This window comes from Micropterus salmoides, unplaced genomic scaffold (assembly GCF_014851395.1).
Source record: "Micropterus salmoides isolate LMB-PRFRI ecotype aquatic unplaced genomic scaffold, ASM1485139v1 Ms_hic_scaffold_1, whole genome shotgun sequence".
Lineage (NCBI taxonomy): Eukaryota > Metazoa > Chordata > Actinopteri > Centrarchiformes > Centrarchidae > Micropterus > Micropterus salmoides.
In genome coordinates, this window is record NW_024040040.1 from 19,182,956 (window position 1) to 19,203,660 (window position 20,705).

Consider the following 20,705-nt stretch of genomic DNA (forward strand, 5'->3'; position numbering starts at 1 on the left):
TGAATTTATTGAGCTAACTCTGAGAGCTTTTATCCCCCCTCAAAAACTTTTTATTGAAATAAATGGTGTATAATCCTGAGAACAAAATGACAGGGGGGACTGACTAGTGCCTAGTGTGTTAGCCGTTAGCTTGCCAAATACAGTAGTTTACCAACAAGCCCTAGCCACCACGTCGCCTCGCTTGTAGTACCAAATATTTTTCTTTTGTTGCTCTATTCTGCAAATGAGAGAAGCATAAGAGAAAATGTACTGGCTGCATGCATCAGGTGACAAGAAAAGTGAAAGAGTGTTAGAATTAGCAGGCACACACCAGATTCACTTAATTCAAGTAATTCCATATTTAATTTGAGAAAATGTTCAAAATGCCCAATATAGAAATTAACTGAAAATCATTTAGGACAATAGTTTGAGCCTTTCTCATGATCCTTTCCCAAGCGTTCTGTTTTAGAGGGGTGTCAGTAAGGTGGGGTTGGAGGGTCCACAGGAAGGAAAAGGAGTAGCTGGGAAATCTCATCGAGGCTCCTCGGTGAACAAGAGACACCCCAGCCAGGATCTGGGCGTCGCTGCCAAGACATCTCAGGGTCGCAGACTCCAACGGTCCACGTTTGTGTGAAGCTGGCACCATTACAATGTGCGGGACACACTCGTTTTCATACAGGATTTGTCACGAAATACGTCAGGCTAACAGAGAAACTTTAAAGTATGCATGCATGCAAGTAGGACATGATAACAATCAGAGAGAGAGGATGTTTTAGCCTCAGGAAATGAGAAATTACGTCTTCCTCTTTGAAATGAGCAGGAGGCTAATTAAAGCTGAGCAGCTACATGCATGGATCAAATCACTTTTGTAAACCAGCATCCCCAGATATCCTTTTGTAATAATAACAATAACAATGTTAATGTGTGTAGCACTTTTTAGCCATGGCTCTGTCAATGGCAATGTCTGTCAGTCAGTTGGTCCATCACTTTGGTCCAGACTGAAACAAATAAGAAGTGGGATGTTGCTATGAAATGTGGTTCAGGCCTACCTGGTTCTCAGAGGATGGATTCTACAGACTTTGACATTTCTGGGTTCTAGTAAAATATCTCCACAATTGGCTCAGACGTCCATGCCCCCCTCGGGAGTCATTGTAATCACTTTGGTGACCCTGACATTTCATTAAGCTCCATAGTCAGGTCAACATTCTTTGGTTTATGACAACATATCTGCAAAAATAAGGACATTCCGATACTTTTTTAAAACAAATATTAGGATGCTAACATGCTAAGCAAAGATGGTGAACAGAGTAAACATTACACCTGCTTAGCATTAGCATGTTAGCATTGTCACTGTGAGCATGTCAGCATGCTGTGTTAGAATTTAAATCATAACCACTGTGCCTCAATCCAGCCTCACAGAGCTTCTAGAAATGCTGTGTACTCTTAAAATGCACAAAAGAAAAATAAAACTACCAGTGACTATAACATTAAAACAGGTTTAATATTAAATTTAGGATGGTAAGATACAATTATATTATATAACACACAAACTTATTAGAATTAGATGATACATGGGGACTTTTAATAAGTGCAGGTAGCCAGGGCCTTAACAGTGATATAATGAACCAATGTAACTAACAGTAACACTGAAATAACAGTAATATGGTTTCTGTTATTAGTGAGGAGTCTGGCTGGGACGTGCAGTACTAATTGTACACATCTGCCTTTTGTCCACATCTGGGATTCTGTGGGATTATTCTTCATTTATATGTGTTTGTGTCATTCACTTCCTGTGAATCAGCCAACAATGAAAATATTATTAAAATCATTTTAACTGGACTTGACTTTCAGGACAAAATTGCGTTAAAGGTACACTAAGGAATTCTGGGACTTAAAGGACTTCAATCTCAAACATAGTTTTGGTCTTTTGTGGCCTTCGATGTATAAATCACCTTCAGCAACATAAAAAAAGCTTTAACAGCTTGCTGTGATGGGAGGAAAATGGGCAGTGGAACTGTGATTTTCTGAACTGCGATGTTATGTAATTTTATGCTAGACTTGACACTCTTGTCCCCAACTGAGCAGCTTATAATATGCAAATGTAAATGTTTAGATTCCTTCCCCACCACTTTTATCTAAAACGTTCCATGCTCGTTATGAAAATAGCAGCCCTGGCTAAAAATGACCACCTCGACAGATGTGGAGCGAGCCCAGGCTGCAGGAAACGGTGAGAGTGTCACGTCTTTCACCGAGCGCAGAGGAGAGGTCGACCCAGAAACATATGCTGCCTGAACTTTGCCTCTTTTTCTTCCTGTAGGGACGCCTTCTCTCTCCCTCTCTGGCTCTTTTTTTTGCATCTCATTCGTTCACACATCCATACATGCTGAAGGAGAGGGGAAAGCATGCCACCAGGACACCTTTTCAGAACTGATATTAGGCTTCTGTGTTAGTTTTGAAAATCAGTAAAACAGTATGTTGGTGTATTTCAAGAAATAAGCACCAATGCAAAACAGATGGCTTAAAACCATGTCTGAAATGTGCATTGATGCTGCAGTTTGAACACAGGATTTACTGGTCTTCAACCCCCAGAGCCCTGCTGGTTTTTCATTTCAAAGTCCATCAGGTGAAAGCAGTTTACTGTGATTAGATGACATTAAGGTTAAAGCAATGTCTCCCCCTAGTGGTGAGATGGTTTAGTTTCAGTCATTTCTAAACTGATTTTAACTCATTTTCAAAGCAAACTTTTGCTGTTCATTTGGGGGAACTGAGCATTTATTAAACTTTTCTGGCATTGGTTTGTGTGAAGAGCACAGTCATTCCAAAGAAAGACATTTATTCCACATCCATAGTCAACAACAAACAAATAATTTGCAATTTACAGTCATATGTTGCATTTACAGGTGAAGTTTGAAGAGGAGATACAAAAGTTTTCTGTGGTGAGTAAATGAGTTCCTGCACAGAATGTAATAATTTAGGTTCAAGCATGATTTAAATTTTTTATTCCATTAAAATTAAGAACTACAGTCATTGCTATATCAACGCTTGCCCTATCCAGGCCTTCTGACTTGCATATACTGGGAAATAGCCAAATGAAAAGGTCTGAATGCTTTTATTCACTTTAAACCTTCAGTTATTGTGCAATAAGCTCTAAATCCACCCAAAAAGACACTACATCCCTTTAAGAAATAACATTACTGGCTGTTTTTCCAGTTTATGCAAGTTTACAATTCTTCTAAAACTTTGCTTTCTATTTTTATGTTTTTTTTCCACCCACATGCATTTCCCTGTAGAGTACTTGTGCTCTAGATTGTACATTTATTTATTGATGAATAAATTATGTCAGCATCCTAGTCACATGGCTCTCGTATGCTGGCAGACACAGCAAGTACACTGTACTTCAACAGCTTATGGGTGTGTGAATGGCAGCAATGAGACATCTAACCTTCATTGACTTGTACGCTCACAGAAAGAGGAGTCCATATACTATAATTTCTGGTGATGATGTTACTCCTCTAAAAAAGGCTAATTCTGTCCATCTTGCGTTGGAGATTTGTGTTTTATAAGAAGCACACAGGGCCGATGTCAAAGCCGAACTCCTGATCAGCCTTTCCAATGTCCACTGGCCCCAAGTCCAGAACGGGCAGCCTGACCGAAGTTTGAGTCCTGTACTCAATCACTGTCTTGCCCCACTCTCCGTTGGTTTTCTGAAGGAAAAGAAAGACAGATAAATCTATAAAAGTGTCTTCTAATTGCTTTTTGGCAAATCTAGGTACTCTGTTTATGACTTACCGAGCAGCCGTCCTCAATGACTGTGTATCGGAGGTTGTTGCCTTGCGCCCTCAGCTCCTGGCCATTGTAGCCTTTGAGGACCAGAGCTTTCTTCAGGTTGCTGCTCTTCTCATCTTTATAAGCCACACTGTTCCTGCAATGGTAGGTGATGTTCTGGTGTGACTCTTTGGACAAAAGCTGCAGCAGCTTCAACTGGACCACCACGGCGTTCGGCTGCTCCTCCTTATTTCCGTAGCGGAACTGAAATCAGATGTCAGTTTGACATAATTACATCCAGCGAATGACGGATTTCAATTCCAGGCTTCTAGATACTATTTTGTTTTACTAAAAATATCATGTTTGAAATGAAACAAACCCATTAATATGTTAAAGCTTCCACACAATGCATGCCTCTTGCTTTCTTACTCTAGTTCCACTGTTCATGTCTGCTCCAAACCAGATGGGTTTGTTGGCACTGGGACTGGATTTTGTCCACCAGGCTTTGCTGGGAATGTTGGCCGGATTGGCAGAGATGCAGGTTTCACCACTTTCCATATTACAGAAGACTTTGATGGCATCTTTTGTGCTTCCTTGATTTGGATCAATCCAGTACTCACCTGTATAGAAGGTAGAAGCAAAATGACTAAAAGGATCGACAGGTTTACATGTCGATTACTGGTCTAAAAATAACTGAAAATAGGGAAAAGTAGGACCCTCACCACTCTTTTTGTGAGGGTAGCACTGCTTGATGTCCTGGCAGGTCTTAGCTGGGTTCATCTTGCTGCCATCAGGACTGCGGAGGTTTTGCAAATGTCCGCTGAGGGTCTTCAGTGTGGCATGGACACCAGTTTCTGCACGCAGGGCAGCCTCGTTCTTATTGGGAAGGGCTTCATCTTTGTTAAACTCTGGAGGTGGAGGAGGATCAGCGGCCACATAGTCCTCGACGAATTCCTCAGCTTCTGGCACACCGCCGTTCCCATCATAATCGTAAGGGGGAGCAAAGAGGTCTGCTGGGGTGGGAGGCCCTGGGGGGCCTGGAGGGCCAGGCGGTCCAGGTTCACCTTGTGGACCCTGACAAAGAAATCAAATTGTTCAATATACCTTGCCACAAAAATATTTGTATTTCAGTGAGTTGTACTAATCTTGCAGTCACCGTATCTCAGGATAATACCAATAACATGTTTGTTTGAAATATAAAAAACTCAATTTAATCTTGTGTCACCTGTTCTCCGAGGTCCCCACCGGAACCTCTACTTCCAGGAGCACCCATTGGTCCAGGCTGGCCGATGTTTCCTTCCTTTCCAGGAGGACCCACCACTCCTGGAGGACCCTTTATGGCAAAACAGCGAATGATTTACACTGTAAAATTACGCAGAGCTGCATATTATTATCTGGTTTAATATCTTCTTGTTCCCTGAGATGATTCCGTTCTTCAAAAACAAAACAAATATCCACTTGGACTGGTTGTAAATTTCACTGTATGGTGCTATTATCCACTTACCCTCGGCCCAGCTGGTCCCACAATACCTGTAGCTCCTGGCTCCCCTGTGGCACCCTGAAACAGAAAAGCATGCCATTTCATTGTCTGACCTTCAAACTGCCCTCAAACTACATTTGCACAGTCCCCTTGGAGCTTTTACAGCTTTATTACAGGATGTTTCCTTTAATTCTTGAAACTGTTTTTATTCATTCTTTGTTTATTGTGTAGATGTGTTATTGTGTTCTGTCTGGGGTTGCAGTTCCTGTGAATGCGTCTTGCTCTCATGTCTCTCTTGGAAATATCTTGTTGTGTTTTAGTAACAATGCTGCAGTGGCAAAGTTTGTATGTTAAAAACAACACCAGTATTATCAGCATACAGCAGATCAAAAACTCTTGTTGTAACAAATATCCTTGTTAAATGTGATTAATTTATTATTAGATTGAATTTAGTTATACGGGGTATAGGCTCTTCTTTCTAAACAGGAACTGACAAATTCCACCTACAGTTTAGGAATAGTAGTATCTGAAGTATCAAAGAACTGGAAGTTTTTTAAGTTGCCTAAATTCTGAACAGTTTGCTTACAGTTGTTCCTGGCAAACCGTGGAGTCCAGTGAAACCTCTATGTCCTTTCTGACCCCTCTCCCCTTGTTCTCCAGCGGCACCTTTCTCTCCCTGTGGTCCTTGAGGTCCCTTAAAGCAGACACAGGATGACAATTCAACATGTGTCACTGTAACACGTGTTTTACACTGAAAACAAGCACCGATCAATTTTAATTGTTGGTTTTTATCTGTTTTTTTGGGTATCAGTGAAGTGAAAACTTTTTATTTCATGCTTACCACTTTCCCCCGTACTCCAGCTGGTCCATGGGGTCCAGGGGGGCCTTTGGCACCCTAAACCCAAAACAAGCAAAGGGACATGACTGAGCAGACTTTGCTATTGTGACAGAGTGGTTGATACTGTATGTGACTGACAAATGCAGCGCAAGAAATAAAATTTGTTGTATTTCTCACGTTTTCGCCTCTTTCTCCCGGAGCACCCGTCAGTCCCACAGGACCCTCAGTTCCTGGAGAGCCATTAACACCAGCAAGGCCCTCTTGACCAGGATTACCCCTGTCTCCCTGGAAACACACACACACACACACACATAACAGTGATTAGTACAGACAGCCATATGCATGGCACATCCAGTCCCCTACAAAACAACACACACATATTTAATCTTACCCTTTCCCCTACAAGGCCGTCCTTACCGGGGGGCCCCTCTGCTCCAGCGATACCCTGAATAAACACAGGTAATGACATGATGAAATGATCATGTAAGTGTCGCTGTAAACCATAAATATATGGTCTTAATATATGCAGAAAAAAAGTGCATAGATGTGAATAATAATCTATGAATGAAGACTTTATTTTGAACATGTACAGAAAAACAAATAATAATAAAAAGCTAATAAAGTAAGTAGTAAAAGCTAATAAAAGAAAATTTCCAAAAAGCAATAGGAGGAAGCATATTAAGCTTATTTAATCCTACCCCTTCTCCACTAATCATTAATAATCATCAAATTGGCTTTTTTATATTTATCTCATATCCTATTTTAACACATTCTTCACAATTTGCTGCATGTATTTGCATCAAAAGAAACATATTTACACACACATATATATATATATATATATATATATATACATAAATAAGATAAAAAACAAATAAATAAATAATCTGTGAGAACACCTGTTCAAAGCGCTTCTTCCTCCCTGTACCATGTAGCTCTAATACATTATTGCAATTTTTGAGATACTTTGACTTAGATTTTCCTCTATTTTGGAGAAAATGATTAAATACCAAATTATCAGAAAGTCTGTTTTTGGAGCTGAAATCAGAAACCTAATGTCTAATTGTCAGAGTCATACAGTGGCCCATGTTTCCAAGAAAAAAGCAGTCCTGAGTGTGTGTAAGTGTCTCTAGATAAAAGCATTACTAAATAAAGCCACAGGACATACCTCAGGGCCGGCGTCTCCTCTTGGCCCGGTGGATCCTGGTAAACCAACTCCACCAGCGGGCCCTGTGCTCCCCTGGACTCCTGGAGCTCCGGCTTTTCCTGGTGGACCCTGACAAAGAAAGAAATACAAACTTTAAATTATTAGCATTTTCAAAGGTAATAGTTGACTAGCTCATCGTGTTCAACACCAAATTCCCACAGCAACCATTGAGCAGGAATACATACAGCAGGACCTGGCAGTCCCAGCATGCCTCTCTCTCCTCTGAGTCCAGGCTGACCCACAACTCCTCTCTGTCCTGCGGTGCCAGCAGGTCCTGAAGGCCCATCAGGCCCCTGACAGAGGAACACAAGAGCAGACAAGCAGTTGAAACATCTCAGGATTTATATTCTTATGGCTCCTGGAAGATCAGCAATTAATGAACTCCTTCCTGCATCTTACCACCGGACCATCCTCTCCAGAGTCTCCCTTCTCTCCAGGGCTGCCCGCTGGGCCTGGATGTCCAGTCTCTCCTTGATGTCCTTGAGCTCCATTCTCTCCTCGAATCCCGGGGGCCCCTGCTTTCCTGGAGCACCTATAGGCCCGTCTGCCCCAACAGCACCCTGAAACACAAATATGATCTTGATCTATGATCCAAATTTTGGAAATACAAAGATGAAATCACTGCAGGTACAAAACAGAAACACGGATAAGAGTCTGAATAATGATGTGATTCTTTGTTGTTCTAATTAATAACATGAGGACTGACCTTTTATAACAAATTAAAATTTAAAACACAAGTGATTTTTTTAAATGATTTGTTTCTGTGGCAATATATGAAATAACTGGATATCGGACAGGATATCCATATTTAAATCCTGCGTGGTGGACCATGTAAATGACTTTGATGCTTAACCAATTAACTCACAAGGGAGCCATGTGGTCCAACTCCTCCAGGCAACCCAGGAAAACCAGGAGAGCCCTGTGGGAAGAAAACGTTTCAAATAAGACACGCTTTAATGATAATAATGACAATAACACTTAACTTAATTATTACACATTAAAAAGCACTCTATAATAAGCACCAAATTAAAGGTTTAAAGAAATAAACTGACAATGAAATTGTTATTATTATTGCCACAAAGTCTTTGAACATGTGAAAATATGGAGCTGAACTCACTGCTTGACCCTGCGTACCTCTGCCCCCTTTCAATCCAGTCACACCAACGGGTCCCTGTGGGTAGAAGTGTTTATTTTGTCAACTACACAGCCTATTTTTCACCACAAATACGAGACTAAAAGTGGATAAAAAGTAACCAGGGCAACACATGTAACTGTGCAAAACAAATGCTTACAGACTGACATTTTTGTCAGAAGAATAGATCGATAGATGCCAGAATTAGCACTGATGAGCAGATGTTTTTGGTGATTTAAAATGTCTAAAAGCTTCACTGATTCCAGTTAAAACCTTCTAGCAAATATTTATTTGTGGAGTATTGATTAAGACAATCCAATTGACCCTTGGATTAAGACATGGAGGCAACATGGACTTTCATTAGATTTGGATGTGTACCTGTGCTCCTGATTGCCCAGCCATCCCCTGTGGTCCAGGTGCTCCTCCTTCTCCCTTCTGACCTGGCTCACCTGTTTCACCTTTGATCCCAGGTTGACCCTCAGGACCCTGGGAACGAAAGAGCAAATGAGTGTAATCAAGCCTCTATCGCTTATTATTAATTGGTATATCTTGGCCATCACTGCCCTGCGTTTGCTGTCTTTAGTGGGCACTTACAGGAGTTCCAGGGAAGCCAACAGCTCCAGTTGGACCAGGCTCACCAGTAGATCCCTGTTGATAGTATCACACACACAGACACAAATACACAGTTTATTGAGAAGAAAATTAAGTACAGCCAGTCAGCCATGTCATTTGAATTAAATGTTCCACTGACAGCAATTCCTCTTGAGCCTCGGCGCCCTGCAGGTCCTGGTGGGCCGGTTTCACCCTGAAATAAAGGATCATTCAAGTCAAATAAAAGAGAAGTTCTCAAAACATGGATTTTCTTATGTGCCTTTCATATAAAACTGGAATCAATGAAATCATTTTTTGATTAAAGGGTTTAAAGAGTTAGCTTGAGGTTCATGCTCATGCTACATGTCCAGTGCTCATTTAAATTTTATATCTCATTTACATGGCAGCCATTTTGAATTGAAAAAGGGAAACTCTTACAAGTTCCTTGTTGTTTTGCACCAAAATGATCATGATGATAGTGTGTCTACTGCTCAATTTCAGTCATATATTGTCTATATTGTGAAATTTTTTTTGATTCTGCTGCTTGATAATTTTAGCTCATGACATGAACATGAACAATCACATTTTCAGGTTTAAAACACATGCTAAAATGAGTGCTTGTGAGCTCACCTTTTCTCCATTGGGTCCACTGGAACCAACAGGTCCAACAGGACCAGGAAGCCCCTTTTAATAAAATGAAAGAATTCATTATCATATTAGACAAAAGAAAACTCAATTGTATGATGGTTTAACAGTGAATTTTTAATCTTAGTGCCATCATGTCAGATATTTTGCTGCAATGTTCCGGCTTCATCCGCTGAGAAATCTGCAGTTTGGTTTGTGTCCATCAAGTTGACACGACTCACCCGTGCACCGTCAGCTCCTGCTTTACCTTCGGGTCCTTTATCTCCAACAGAGCCCTATTAGAAGAAATCAGACTTTTCAGCTCTTTTAACAAGCTTCTGGATTCCTTTTGAGCACACAGGAAACTCAGAATTCCATTTGACAACCTCCAGATAACTTGCTCACACTTGATGCACCAAACATAGAAGGACATTGTGACATAGACAGCAGATTTTTTGCTCTGCTAAGGGTCATTGAGAAATTGGTGTCTCTGTCTCTTTGCAGATGATCTAATCATATTCTATAACTTACTGCGTCTCCTTTTGGGCCTGAAGGTCCTGGTATGCCTCTCTCACCTGGCATCCCCTGAAGTCCTGTCCCTCCTGGCTCTCCAACAGCACCTGCTGGACCAGGGTTACCCTAATATACAAGAAAAAGTATCATGGGTTCACAGTACTTTACATGCTACAAATTTCCATTTTATGTAGGGTTTTGGTTCTTTTTATCTCACTGTCAGTGGTTTTAGGATTACAATACCTTTGGCCCATCTGTTCCCGGTCCACCTGGACTACCTTTGGGTCCCTGCAGCCCATTGGGCCCAATTTCACCTCTCTCTCCTGGAGGGCCTCTTTCTCCCTGCAAGGATAACCGGGTGAATGATTTACAACATTTGGCTGTGGAAAAATGAATATGAGCTACACCCTTAATCAGAAGTGAGAACAGTCATTACTGCTACAAATGGACTTACCCTTGGACCTGTCGCTCCGGCAGCCCCACCCTCTCCAGCAAGACCCTGGAAAAAAACCATTATGGTTTATGTAATATGATCAGAAGAACTTCTGAGTACAAAAGATATAATTTAATAAGAATGTATCTATCCGCACTAAAATCATTTCTGGAAAAATCGTTAATTTCTGGGGGGTTATTTTGTTGTACCTCATCACCTGGTTTCCCTGACTCTCCAGGTGGGCCAGGCATTCCGGGCAAACCCTAAAAAACACCAACGCAATTTTTTTATTGAAAATAACAATACTGGACAAGAATATCCACATTTTCATTAATATGCTAGTATGTTTAAATCAGACTTCATTGTTTAGTTTCAGTTTAACAATTTTGTTTTTTTAGCTAGAAACAGAGGGATCATAATTTATAGAAAGCCTAAATGCAGAGTGAATTACTGGCGGCTGTGGCTCAGGAGTTAGAGTGGGTTGCCTCATCCTTGGGCAAGATACTGAACCCCGAAATACCCCTGGTGGCTGTTCCGCCAGTGTATGAACGTGTGTGAATGTTAGTTTCTGTTTGAGCACTTAGGTGGTGAATGTAGATGTAGTGTAAAAGCGCTTTGAGTGGTCGAAAAGACTAGAAAGGAGCTATACAAATACAGAGCATTTACAATTATGTTGGACAGAGTTGTTGGTGTAAGACCTCCCAACTCTCTTTTTTATGGTTTAGTTTCAGTTTTTGCCGTTTTTTTCCTTTTAGCTGGAGACAGAGAAGTAATTGTAATTGTAAAAATATTTAATATGTAAATAAATTTTGAAAGCTAAGTTAGGCCTCCAATGCCAATCTCAAATGTACACTCACCTAAAGGATTATTACGAACACCATACTAATACTGTGTTTGACCCCCTTTCGCCTTCAGAACTGCCTTAATTCTACGTGGCATTGATTCAACAAGGTGCTGACAGCATTCTTTTCAAATGTTGGCCCATATTGATAGGATATCATCTTGCAGTTGATGGAGATTTGTGGGATACACATCCAGGGCACGAAGCTCCCGTTCCACCACATCCCAAAGATGCTCTATTGGGTTGATATCTGGTGACTGTGGGGGCCATTTTAGTACAGTGAACTCAATGTCATGTTTAAGAAATCAATTTGAAATAATTCGAGCTTTGTGACATGGTGTATTATCCTTCTAGAAGTAGCCATCAGAGGATGGGTACATGGTGGCCATAAAGGGATGGACATGGTCAGAAACAATGATCAGGTAGGCCGTGGCATTTAAACGACGCCCAATTGGCACTAAGGGGCCTAAAGTGTGCCAAGAAAACACCCCCCACACCATTACACCACCACCACCAGCCTGCACAGTGGTAACAAGGCATGATGGATCCATGTTGTGTGCCAAATTCTGACTCTACCATCTGAATGTCCCAACAGAAATCGAGACTCATCAGACCAGGCAACATTTTTCCAGTCTTCAACTGTCCAATTTTGGTGAGCTCTTGCAAATTGTAGCCTCTTTTTCCTATTTGTAGTGGAGATGAGTGGTACCCGGTGGGGTCTTCTGCTGTTGTAGCCCATCCGCCTCAAGGTTGTGCGTGTTGCGGCTTCACAAATGCTTTGCTGCATACCTCGGTTGTAACGAGTGGTTATTTCAGTCAAAGTTGCTCTTCTATCACCTTGAATCAGTCGGCCCATTCTCCTCTGACCTCTAGCATCAACAAGGCATTTTCGCCCACAGGACTGCCGACTACAGGATGTTTTTCCCTTTTCACACCATTCTTTGTAAACCCTAGAAATGGTTGTGCGTGAAAATCCCAGTAACTGAGCAGATTGTGAAATACTCAGACCGGCCCGTCTGGCACCAACAACCATGCCACGCTCAAAAATTGCTTAAATCACCTTTCTTTCCCATTCCGACATTCAGTTTGGAGTTCAGGAGATTGTCTTGACCAGGACCACACCCCTAAATGCATTGAAGCAACTGCCATGTGATTGGTTGATTAGATAATTGCATTAATGAGAAATTGAACAGGTGTTCCTAATAATCCTTTAGGTGAGTGTATATTAAGTATAAGTATATAATTATGTATATTAATGGAATGCTGTGTACCTGGAAACCATGCAGCCCCTGTGGTCCCTGCTCTCCTCTCTTTCCTGCAGGACCCTAGAGAAAAGCAAAAACATCATCTAACATAATGCTATCAAATCATAGATGGTGAGATTGTATACTGATAACAGAGTTAGATGCTTACAGCTGGGCCAGCTGGACCAGCAGTACCCTCCTCTCCGTCTTTTCCATTCGCCCCCTTGCAAGATAAATTAGAGTATTTATCAGTATATCTGTATTGATGATTAAGATTTGATGTATTAATGATTCAGCATAAATTGTATTATATCAATAGTAAAATAAACTTGCCCTTTGACCTGGAGGCCCGGGTGTGCCAGCCTCTCCTATCTTCCCAGCATCACCCTAAAAATCAACAGGAACACAACCACAGAAGACATCATCTATAGAGTCATCATGCACCAGAGTATTTTTTTAGTAAATAGCCCTGTTGTCAACACCCAACCTAAAAATTTCACATAATTTATGGCTATGTTTACTTAAGTTTTTTTACTCCAGTAACTTCACTTTCAATTTTAAAGGAAAATCAGTAAACTAAGCAAAGTGGTAGGATTCTCTTTCAATTATTCCAAACATCACAAAACATCTGATTACATTTGTTAAAGCTGGAGCAGGCAACATTTGAGAAACTAGCAACAGCTAGATTTTTAAAGTATCTAAAAATCCCTCCCTCTTCTTTCAGGCCTCCCTCCCCATTACAGGCCATTACATAGTGCTTATCACAGTCCTGCAACAGAAAACTGATTTATTTTCTTTTTAGGGGTCAGAGCATTTGATTTATAGACTACTGTTAGGAAGTAAAAAGAGATTTCAACAAATATAACAAAAATGCTTTTGAACTAAATCGCCTAGCTTTAAAGTGGTACATAGACCTATTATAAAACAAGAGTCATACTGACAGCGAAGCCTTTCGGTCCTGGCAGGCCCATTGGTCCAGCTAAACCTCGGTTTCCAGTAGAACCAGCTGGACCTGGTTTGCCATCCTCTCCTGCTGAGCCCTGGAAAGATCAAAAGAAATGTTAAATGTTAACACATGTCATTCACTATACCACCATAAACAATGTACTCTAGGTTTGGGGAAAGAATTAATTCTTACATAGCTGTTTTAGTAAGTGGTAAAACTTTGATGAGTGATGAAAAATAAAATGTTTTGCCTACCATTGGTCCTTGCTTTCCCTCTGCTCCCTGGGCGCCAATAAGTCCTGTCAGACCCTGTGAAATCAAACATGAGATAAGACACATAGTTACAGAAGAACCTTAGATACCTATCTGAAGTTGCATCTTCTCCTTCTTCTATAAATATTGCACAGCAATCAGCAGAAAACAATATTCCTGATATTAAACATTTAATGTCAGGTAGATTTTATGTGATTGAAGTTCAGTTTTGTCAAACAAGTTTTAGGGGAAGCATGAACGCCCAACAGTCATGTCCCGGGGTAATGACACACCCTGGAGTACATCACTTCAGCCAGGCAAAAAGTTAAAGCACCCGAGGTCAGAAAATACAAGATTTTCTGCTGGTGTGAAGTTGCTCTAACAGAAACATAGAACATTTATTACTATAAAAAAACACAGCAAAAACTGAGCTAAAAGTGACAAAAAAAAACTTCAAAATTCCTTCAAGGCAAAGACAACATTGGATATGTAGCTGTGTCTGCATTACCCGAGCTCCAGTTAAACCTGGCTCTCCATTACGTCCTGGATCTCCAGGTAAACCTTTGGTGCCGGTTGACCCTGGCAGTCCTCTTTCACCCTGGGCTCCCTGTTTGGCCAAACATCAAATGTTTAAAAACACAGTAACAAATGTGCCATTGATGATCAGAATTATCTAGAATTCTGCCCTTATATGTATTTTGATGTGAAGTCATCTCACCTTTTGGCCTGGTAAACCATCTGCACCGGGGAAACCTCTATTTCCGGGAGCTCCCTAGAACAAATGAAGGATGCTTCTTTCAAGAATCTAAGAAATCTGCCGTGTTTCCAGATTAGGGTTTTGAGTTTCCAATACATTTCCACAGAACCTGAGATCATAAAACTCTCTCTATGTTTAAAGTATTAGAAAAATAGTTTTTAAAATATGAAGTCAGAGTATGCTTACTGTCTCTCCTGGAGGTCCTTGAGGACCTATGGATCCAGCATCACCTCTGGGTCCACGCTTCCCGTCCTCTCCCATTGGTCCCAATGGACCCGGAGGGCCATGGTCACCCTAACAAGACCCAGCAATGAACAATCAGTCAATCAATCTGTGAACTAACCAACACATAACACCAAAATAATGTTAAATATGAGCTTTTAGGGTCTTTGAGGATTTTGATTTTCTAGCTTACCCTTTCCCCCTTGAATCCAGCTTCTCCTTTGAATCCAGGCACTCCAACATCTCCCTGCAAAAGGAGATCAGATAACCTGGAGGTCAAAACATTAAAGCTCCCAGTGCATTTCACTAAATGAGCCACACCATTAAAAATATTATTCAAACTAGTAAGTTATTCATGAAAGAAAATTCGATGAAATGAGAGATTGTACCAGTTGGCCCTTTGGTCCTGGTGATCCTGTGGTTCCCTGAGGGCCGGGGGGACCAGGGGGGCCCAAAAGCCCTGCTGGACCCTGGACACCTGCTAGACCCTGGACAGGAGAAGGAGCAGTTAGATACGTAATAAACACATTAACAGATTTACAGATAAATAAATGCTGAAAGTTGGTTTATAGCAATTCCTACGAGTTCAGAACTCATGCAGTTACACTTACTGATTGGCCACGAGCGCCTGGAGCTCCATCAGTCCCTGAAGCACCCTGTTCAAAAACAAATTAATAATGCTAATTATTAAACAACATGTGTTCACTTTCTTAGTTTTAAAAGAAATACCAACAAAAGCAGTGTTGGGCAAGCTACTTGGAAAATATAGTGAGCTAAGCTACTTGCTACTCTACATTAAATGAAGCTTCACTACACAGAAGCTACTCCCCAGTGAAATGTAGCAAGCTAAGCTACAGCAACGTGGCAAAAGTAGCTTAGTTACATCCAAGCTACTTTTAATTTTTTTTATGTTTTATTATAGTTAGGTCATATATGTATATATATATATATGCATATATGATGTATATGTATATATATATATATATATATATACACACACACTCACACACACAGTATAGGCCTAGTTTATATTGATTTCACAGTAGCAACAGAAGAAAGACTAAAACCTGCTCCAAACAGTGTGTGTGTGCGCGAGAGACGGACACACAGAAACTCTCCTTCTCCATATCATTGCAGCTAAATGTATTTCCTTATGCAACAAACTGAGAACCATTGTTGTTTGTATAAAGTAACTTCATTATCACATTATTAATTAATTATATATTTTTATTGTTAATTATGTGAATTTGTGGTCTGGCAACATTGCAACCTAAACAACCTAAACATTCATGGCAATGGGCGAGAGAGAGAGAGAGAGAGAAAGGGAAAGAGAGAGATCTCATGTCATGGAAACAAGTTTCTGCCGCAACATATCAAAGTTTCCTCCTCACTAGAGAAAGAGCTGTGCAGGCTGGACCTGATCCCTCTCACAAGAGGTGTTACAATAACTATCACAATAGAAACTAAACTCAATTGCGCGTGACTTTATTCCCCTGCTGCAAAGTCGCACACATCAGCCCAAGGATCGGTACGTGATGTCACCGTCACACGGAAGCTCTTCTGCCGGCTGCACCTACAGGTCCGTGTGTGGCGGTGGCGTCACTTACTGATCCTTTAGAAATGCTTGGGAAAATGTAGCGTATGTGGAAGCTACCGCGCTACTCAGTCAATAAAAGCGCTTCGTTACTGAAAAGCTATTTGATTCAGAAAATAGCGACGCTACCACCAAACTACTGAGAAATGTAGTTAAACTAGTAACGGCGCTAGCCTACTTGTAGCGACGCTACTGAACAAAACACTAAGACAAATTATTACCCACCTGCTGTCCTGTCGGTCCAGGTGGTCCTACGTGACCGCCATCCCCTCTGGGTCCCTGCTGTCCTGGACTTCCTCTCACTCCGGTCGGTCCTGCTTCACCCTATCAGGTAAAATTCAAGGACTTTTTTGTAAATGATTTTCAAGGTCTTTTGTTGAAATTTAAGAAGTTAGATGTTATACTGAGAAAAAAAATTCCCTAATTTTCTGTAAATTATCCTGCCAAGTCAGGAAAGCTCAATCATTAAAATCAATCATTTTCATTCCTTTATCAACACAGTCATCTGTTTCTTTCATCCAACAGCCTAAACTGTGCAGAGATTCAAGATTTCACAGTAATCTTAATAAGATACAAAACTTCCCAAATCTTTAATTTTCTGCCAAAAATACCATAAATGACACAAAACTGGTGACAATCTCACCTTCATTCCTGGGCTACCAGGAAAACCTGGCACTCCAGTGATTCCCATTGGGCCCTGTAGTTAAAGGAGATTTTGTTAAATACTCAAAACAAAATTATAATAAGGAAGTTTATTTTGTTTCACAATCTGTGTGTTCTGAGGAAAAATTATGTCCAAAGAGCAGTGAAGCATTAATCTGTTCCAATGCAGTATTTCAAATAAACTGTATATTGAAAGATATATTATTCTTGATTCTATTCTATGATCTCATGATCATTTACAGTACTCATTTAGCTTTTATCCAAAGCAACTTAAAATAGCTATATATGTCAAAGGACAGGGCGGCGCGGTGATGCAGTGGTTAGCACTGTCACCTCACAGCAAGAAGGTTGTGGGTTCAAACCCTGGTTGTCCTGGCCTTTCTGTGTGTTTGCATGTTCTGGCGTGGGTTCTCTCTGGGTGCTCCGGCTTCCTTCCACCATCCAAAGACATGCAGGCTAGGTTAATTGGTGTTTCTGAAATTGTCCTTAGGTGTGGATGTGAGTGTGGGTGGTTGTCTGTCTATGTGTGGCCCTGCGATGGACTGGCGGCCTGTCCAGGGTGTACCCCGCCTTTCGCCTAATGTAAGCTGTGATTGGCTCCAGCCCCCTGCGACCCTGTACACAGGATAAGCGGTTGAAGATTGGTGTCAAAGAACGCATGCCTCTGGAGCAACTAGGGGTTAAGTGTCTTGATCAGGGACACATTGGTGGATGTATCACAGCAAGAAGAAAACCCAGGTTTCCCCCCTCAGGCACACGCAATATTATATCATTTTCAAGTTTTGAACTGTCTGTTGGACTATGTCATCCTATCCTGACTGCTCTCCAAGTAGTGGGTATGTTGGAAACACAAAAAGCAAATTGGGACTTCCTGTGAAGCAATAATTAATAAGATTTTCGGGAAATACACCTGACAAGAGACAGCCAATACGCTTACTTTCCTAAATGTGGAACTATTGCTTTAAACTATATTTATACGGTAAAATTCCTTACCAGAGGACCTGGTTTGCCAACATGACCGGATGCCCCGCGTTTTCCCTGCAAGAGGACAGTGAAAATGTCTCAGTCCTGAAACACCATTTTACATTTCTGCACTTTTCTCCAAACAAATTAAGCTGTTTTGTTTTCCTTACCACAGGACCACTTGGTCCGGCTCTGCCTCTTTCTCCCTGCAAACCCGCTGGTCCCTGAAACAGAAGAGGGGACTCAGTGTGAGTTACATCTGGTTCTCCATTAAAAAATGTTCTGGTGGTCTGTTTACTGTACATGTTGCATACCTGTGGGCCTGGAGCACCCATTGCACCCGGAGTACCAGATGTACCCTGCAAAACACAAAGACACAGAAACAATGCAAGTTTGACATGTAAACAAACAGCAGATAAAAGCAGGTGTTAGACGAAATCCATCATGAGGCGCTTTCATTAAATGTTATAAAGTGATATAATTGATGTGGATTAAGTTAGTTATGAGTTATCATATAACTGCATAAGTATCATGGCTGTATATACAGAAATGAGGAGGTTCCTCTAATGTCCTTTGGTTAAGTTAGTGGTTCTAAATAGGGCTGCATGACTTAAGGATTCCTCAAAAAAATAAAACTAAAGTGATTCCACAACAGTTGCACATCTGAAACATTTCATGAAACCTCACAGTGAAGGGCTTTATTGCACATGGACCTTAAGTGAACCCACTTGGGCAGCTAAGAACACTTTTAGTAGCCCAAACAAAAGTACATGTTTGGTATAAGAGGAGTTATAATTATTCTAATATATTATGAAGAATCATCTATTTTGAGATCAGACGACAATTTCACACCTTGGTTCCAGCGGCTCCAGACTCGCCTCTAGACCCGATAAGACCAGCATGTCCCTGTTGGCGAGATTTAAATTCACAAACAGGCAAGTTATTGATGTGTCTTGCATTGGAAAATAACCACTGAAAATGAGGACTAAGTATCAAGATGACTTACCTTGTGACCTTTCAGTCCTGGATGACCTGGAAGTCCAGGGAATCCTCTTGCACCCTGCATTTAAACAAATAATCAAATCACTGTTAATGCCCAGCTTACATCAGTTCTCGTTGTGTTTACCTGTCATTTAACTACATCGCCTCTGCTTGATTGTGTTGCTTGGTTATGATTAATAATATAATTCATTTCATTCATGAACGCTGCAAAACGACTGGTTACCGTTGATCCTGGAAATCCTGGTTCTCCTGTAGCACCTGCAGGTCCAGATTCTCCCTGAGCAGAAACAGTAAAATAATAGTTCTTAAATGATTATTACTGATAAATGAATACTGATAATATTAAAAATTATTGTTAATGATGGAAAAAGCAATCATAGACAGTAACAATAACAATAAGAAGAAGAACAATAACAATCATTGAAGTGCTAAAAATAACAATAATACAATACAATACTACTGCTACAGTATATACTACAACCAATAATTAGTGCCAAACAGTGGTGGAATAAGTATTCAGAGCAAGTAAGTAAGTAGTAGTAAAAGTAGTAATGTCACACTTAAGCGTACTACTCGTCATTAATAGAGGAAAATAGGAACAACCCCAGGTTTCTTTTCAGCACTGTAGCCAGGCTGACAGTTACAGTCACAGCTCTATTGACACAGGGTTTTATTGCACATGGACCTTAAGTGAGTATTCCCATAGCTCTCAGTAGTTACGACTTCATGAGCTTCTTTAATGATAAAATTCTAACTATTAGAAACAAAATTCACCAAGACCTGCCCTCAGCTGGTACCGACTTATGTCCAAACTCAGGAACCTTTGAAACAAAACCAGATATATGTTTAGACTGCTTTGCTTCCCTCAATCTTTACCAACTAACTTAGAATAGAAATAACTAATACTTAACATAGAAATAGTTTATTTGAGGATTTTCAGTCAGGATTTAGAATTCATCATAGCACAGAGACCACACTGGTGAAAATTACTAATGACCTCCTCATTGCATCAGACAAAGGACTTGTCTCTGTACTGGTTTTATTAGATCTTACAGCTGCATTTGATACCATTGACCATCAGATCCTATTACAGAGACTGGAACATTTCATTGGCATTAAAGGAACCGCTCTAAGATGGTTTAAGTCCTATTTATCAAATCGCTTTCAGTTTGTACATGTTAACGACGAATCCTCCATGCGCCAAAGTTAGTCATGGAGTTCTACAAGGATCTGTGCTCAGACCAATCCTCTTCACTTTATATATGCTTCCTTTAGGCAATATTATCAGGAAACACTCCATAAACTTTCATTGTTATGCAGATGATACTCAGTTATATCTATCAATCAAGCTAGATGAAACTCATCAGTTAGCTAAACTTCAAATGTGCCTTCAGGATGTTAAAACCTGGATGACCTGTAATTTTCTAATGTTAAACTCAGATAAAACTGAAGTTATTGTTCTGGGACCCAAGCACCTCCGTGATGCATTATCTAAAGATATAGTTTCCCTTGATGGTATCGCCCTGGCCTCCAGCACCACCGTTAGGAATCTTGGAGTTATCTTTGATCAGGACGTGTCGTTTAAGTCTCACATTAAGCAAATTTCAAGGACTGCGCTTTTTCACCTATGTAATATTGCAAAAATCAGGAACATCCTGTC

At 40.7% G+C, this 20,705-nt stretch overlaps 1 protein-coding gene across 1 annotated transcript in view; it reads right to left on the reverse strand.

The window, feature by feature from the left end:
• Positions 1-1,791: 1,791 nt before the first annotated feature.
• Positions 1,792-20,705, reverse strand: part of LOC119904913 (collagen alpha-2(V) chain-like) — a 45,051-nt gene continuing 26,137 nt past the window's right edge. Inside the window, 44 exon segments of the mRNA XM_038721537.1 lie at positions 1,792-3,683; positions 3,769-4,008; positions 4,174-4,364; positions 4,467-4,818; positions 4,970-5,077; positions 5,249-5,302; positions 5,811-5,918; positions 6,066-6,119; positions 6,240-6,347; positions 6,454-6,507; positions 7,231-7,338; positions 7,455-7,562; positions 7,669-7,778; positions 7,781-7,829; positions 8,135-8,188; positions 8,387-8,440; positions 8,780-8,887; positions 8,996-9,049; positions 9,153-9,206; positions 9,623-9,676; positions 9,859-9,912; positions 10,148-10,255; positions 10,373-10,471; positions 10,584-10,628; positions 10,772-10,825; positions 12,675-12,728; positions 12,817-12,870; positions 12,981-13,034; positions 13,589-13,687; positions 13,848-13,901; positions 14,353-14,451; positions 14,563-14,616; positions 14,788-14,895; positions 15,017-15,070; positions 15,213-15,311; positions 15,435-15,479; positions 16,643-16,741; positions 17,061-17,114; positions 18,074-18,118; positions 18,214-18,267; positions 18,358-18,402; positions 18,896-18,949; positions 19,050-19,103; positions 19,269-19,322. Coding sequence (XP_038577465.1) covers positions 3,537-3,683; positions 3,769-4,008; positions 4,174-4,364; positions 4,467-4,818; positions 4,970-5,077; positions 5,249-5,302; positions 5,811-5,918; positions 6,066-6,119; positions 6,240-6,347; positions 6,454-6,507; positions 7,231-7,338; positions 7,455-7,562; positions 7,669-7,778; positions 7,781-7,829; positions 8,135-8,188; positions 8,387-8,440; positions 8,780-8,887; positions 8,996-9,049; positions 9,153-9,206; positions 9,623-9,676; positions 9,859-9,912; positions 10,148-10,255; positions 10,373-10,471; positions 10,584-10,628; positions 10,772-10,825; positions 12,675-12,728; positions 12,817-12,870; positions 12,981-13,034; positions 13,589-13,687; positions 13,848-13,901; positions 14,353-14,451; positions 14,563-14,616; positions 14,788-14,895; positions 15,017-15,070; positions 15,213-15,311; positions 15,435-15,479; positions 16,643-16,741; positions 17,061-17,114; positions 18,074-18,118; positions 18,214-18,267; positions 18,358-18,402; positions 18,896-18,949; positions 19,050-19,103; positions 19,269-19,322 — 3,762 coding nt within the window. The 3' untranslated portion in view covers positions 1,792-3,536.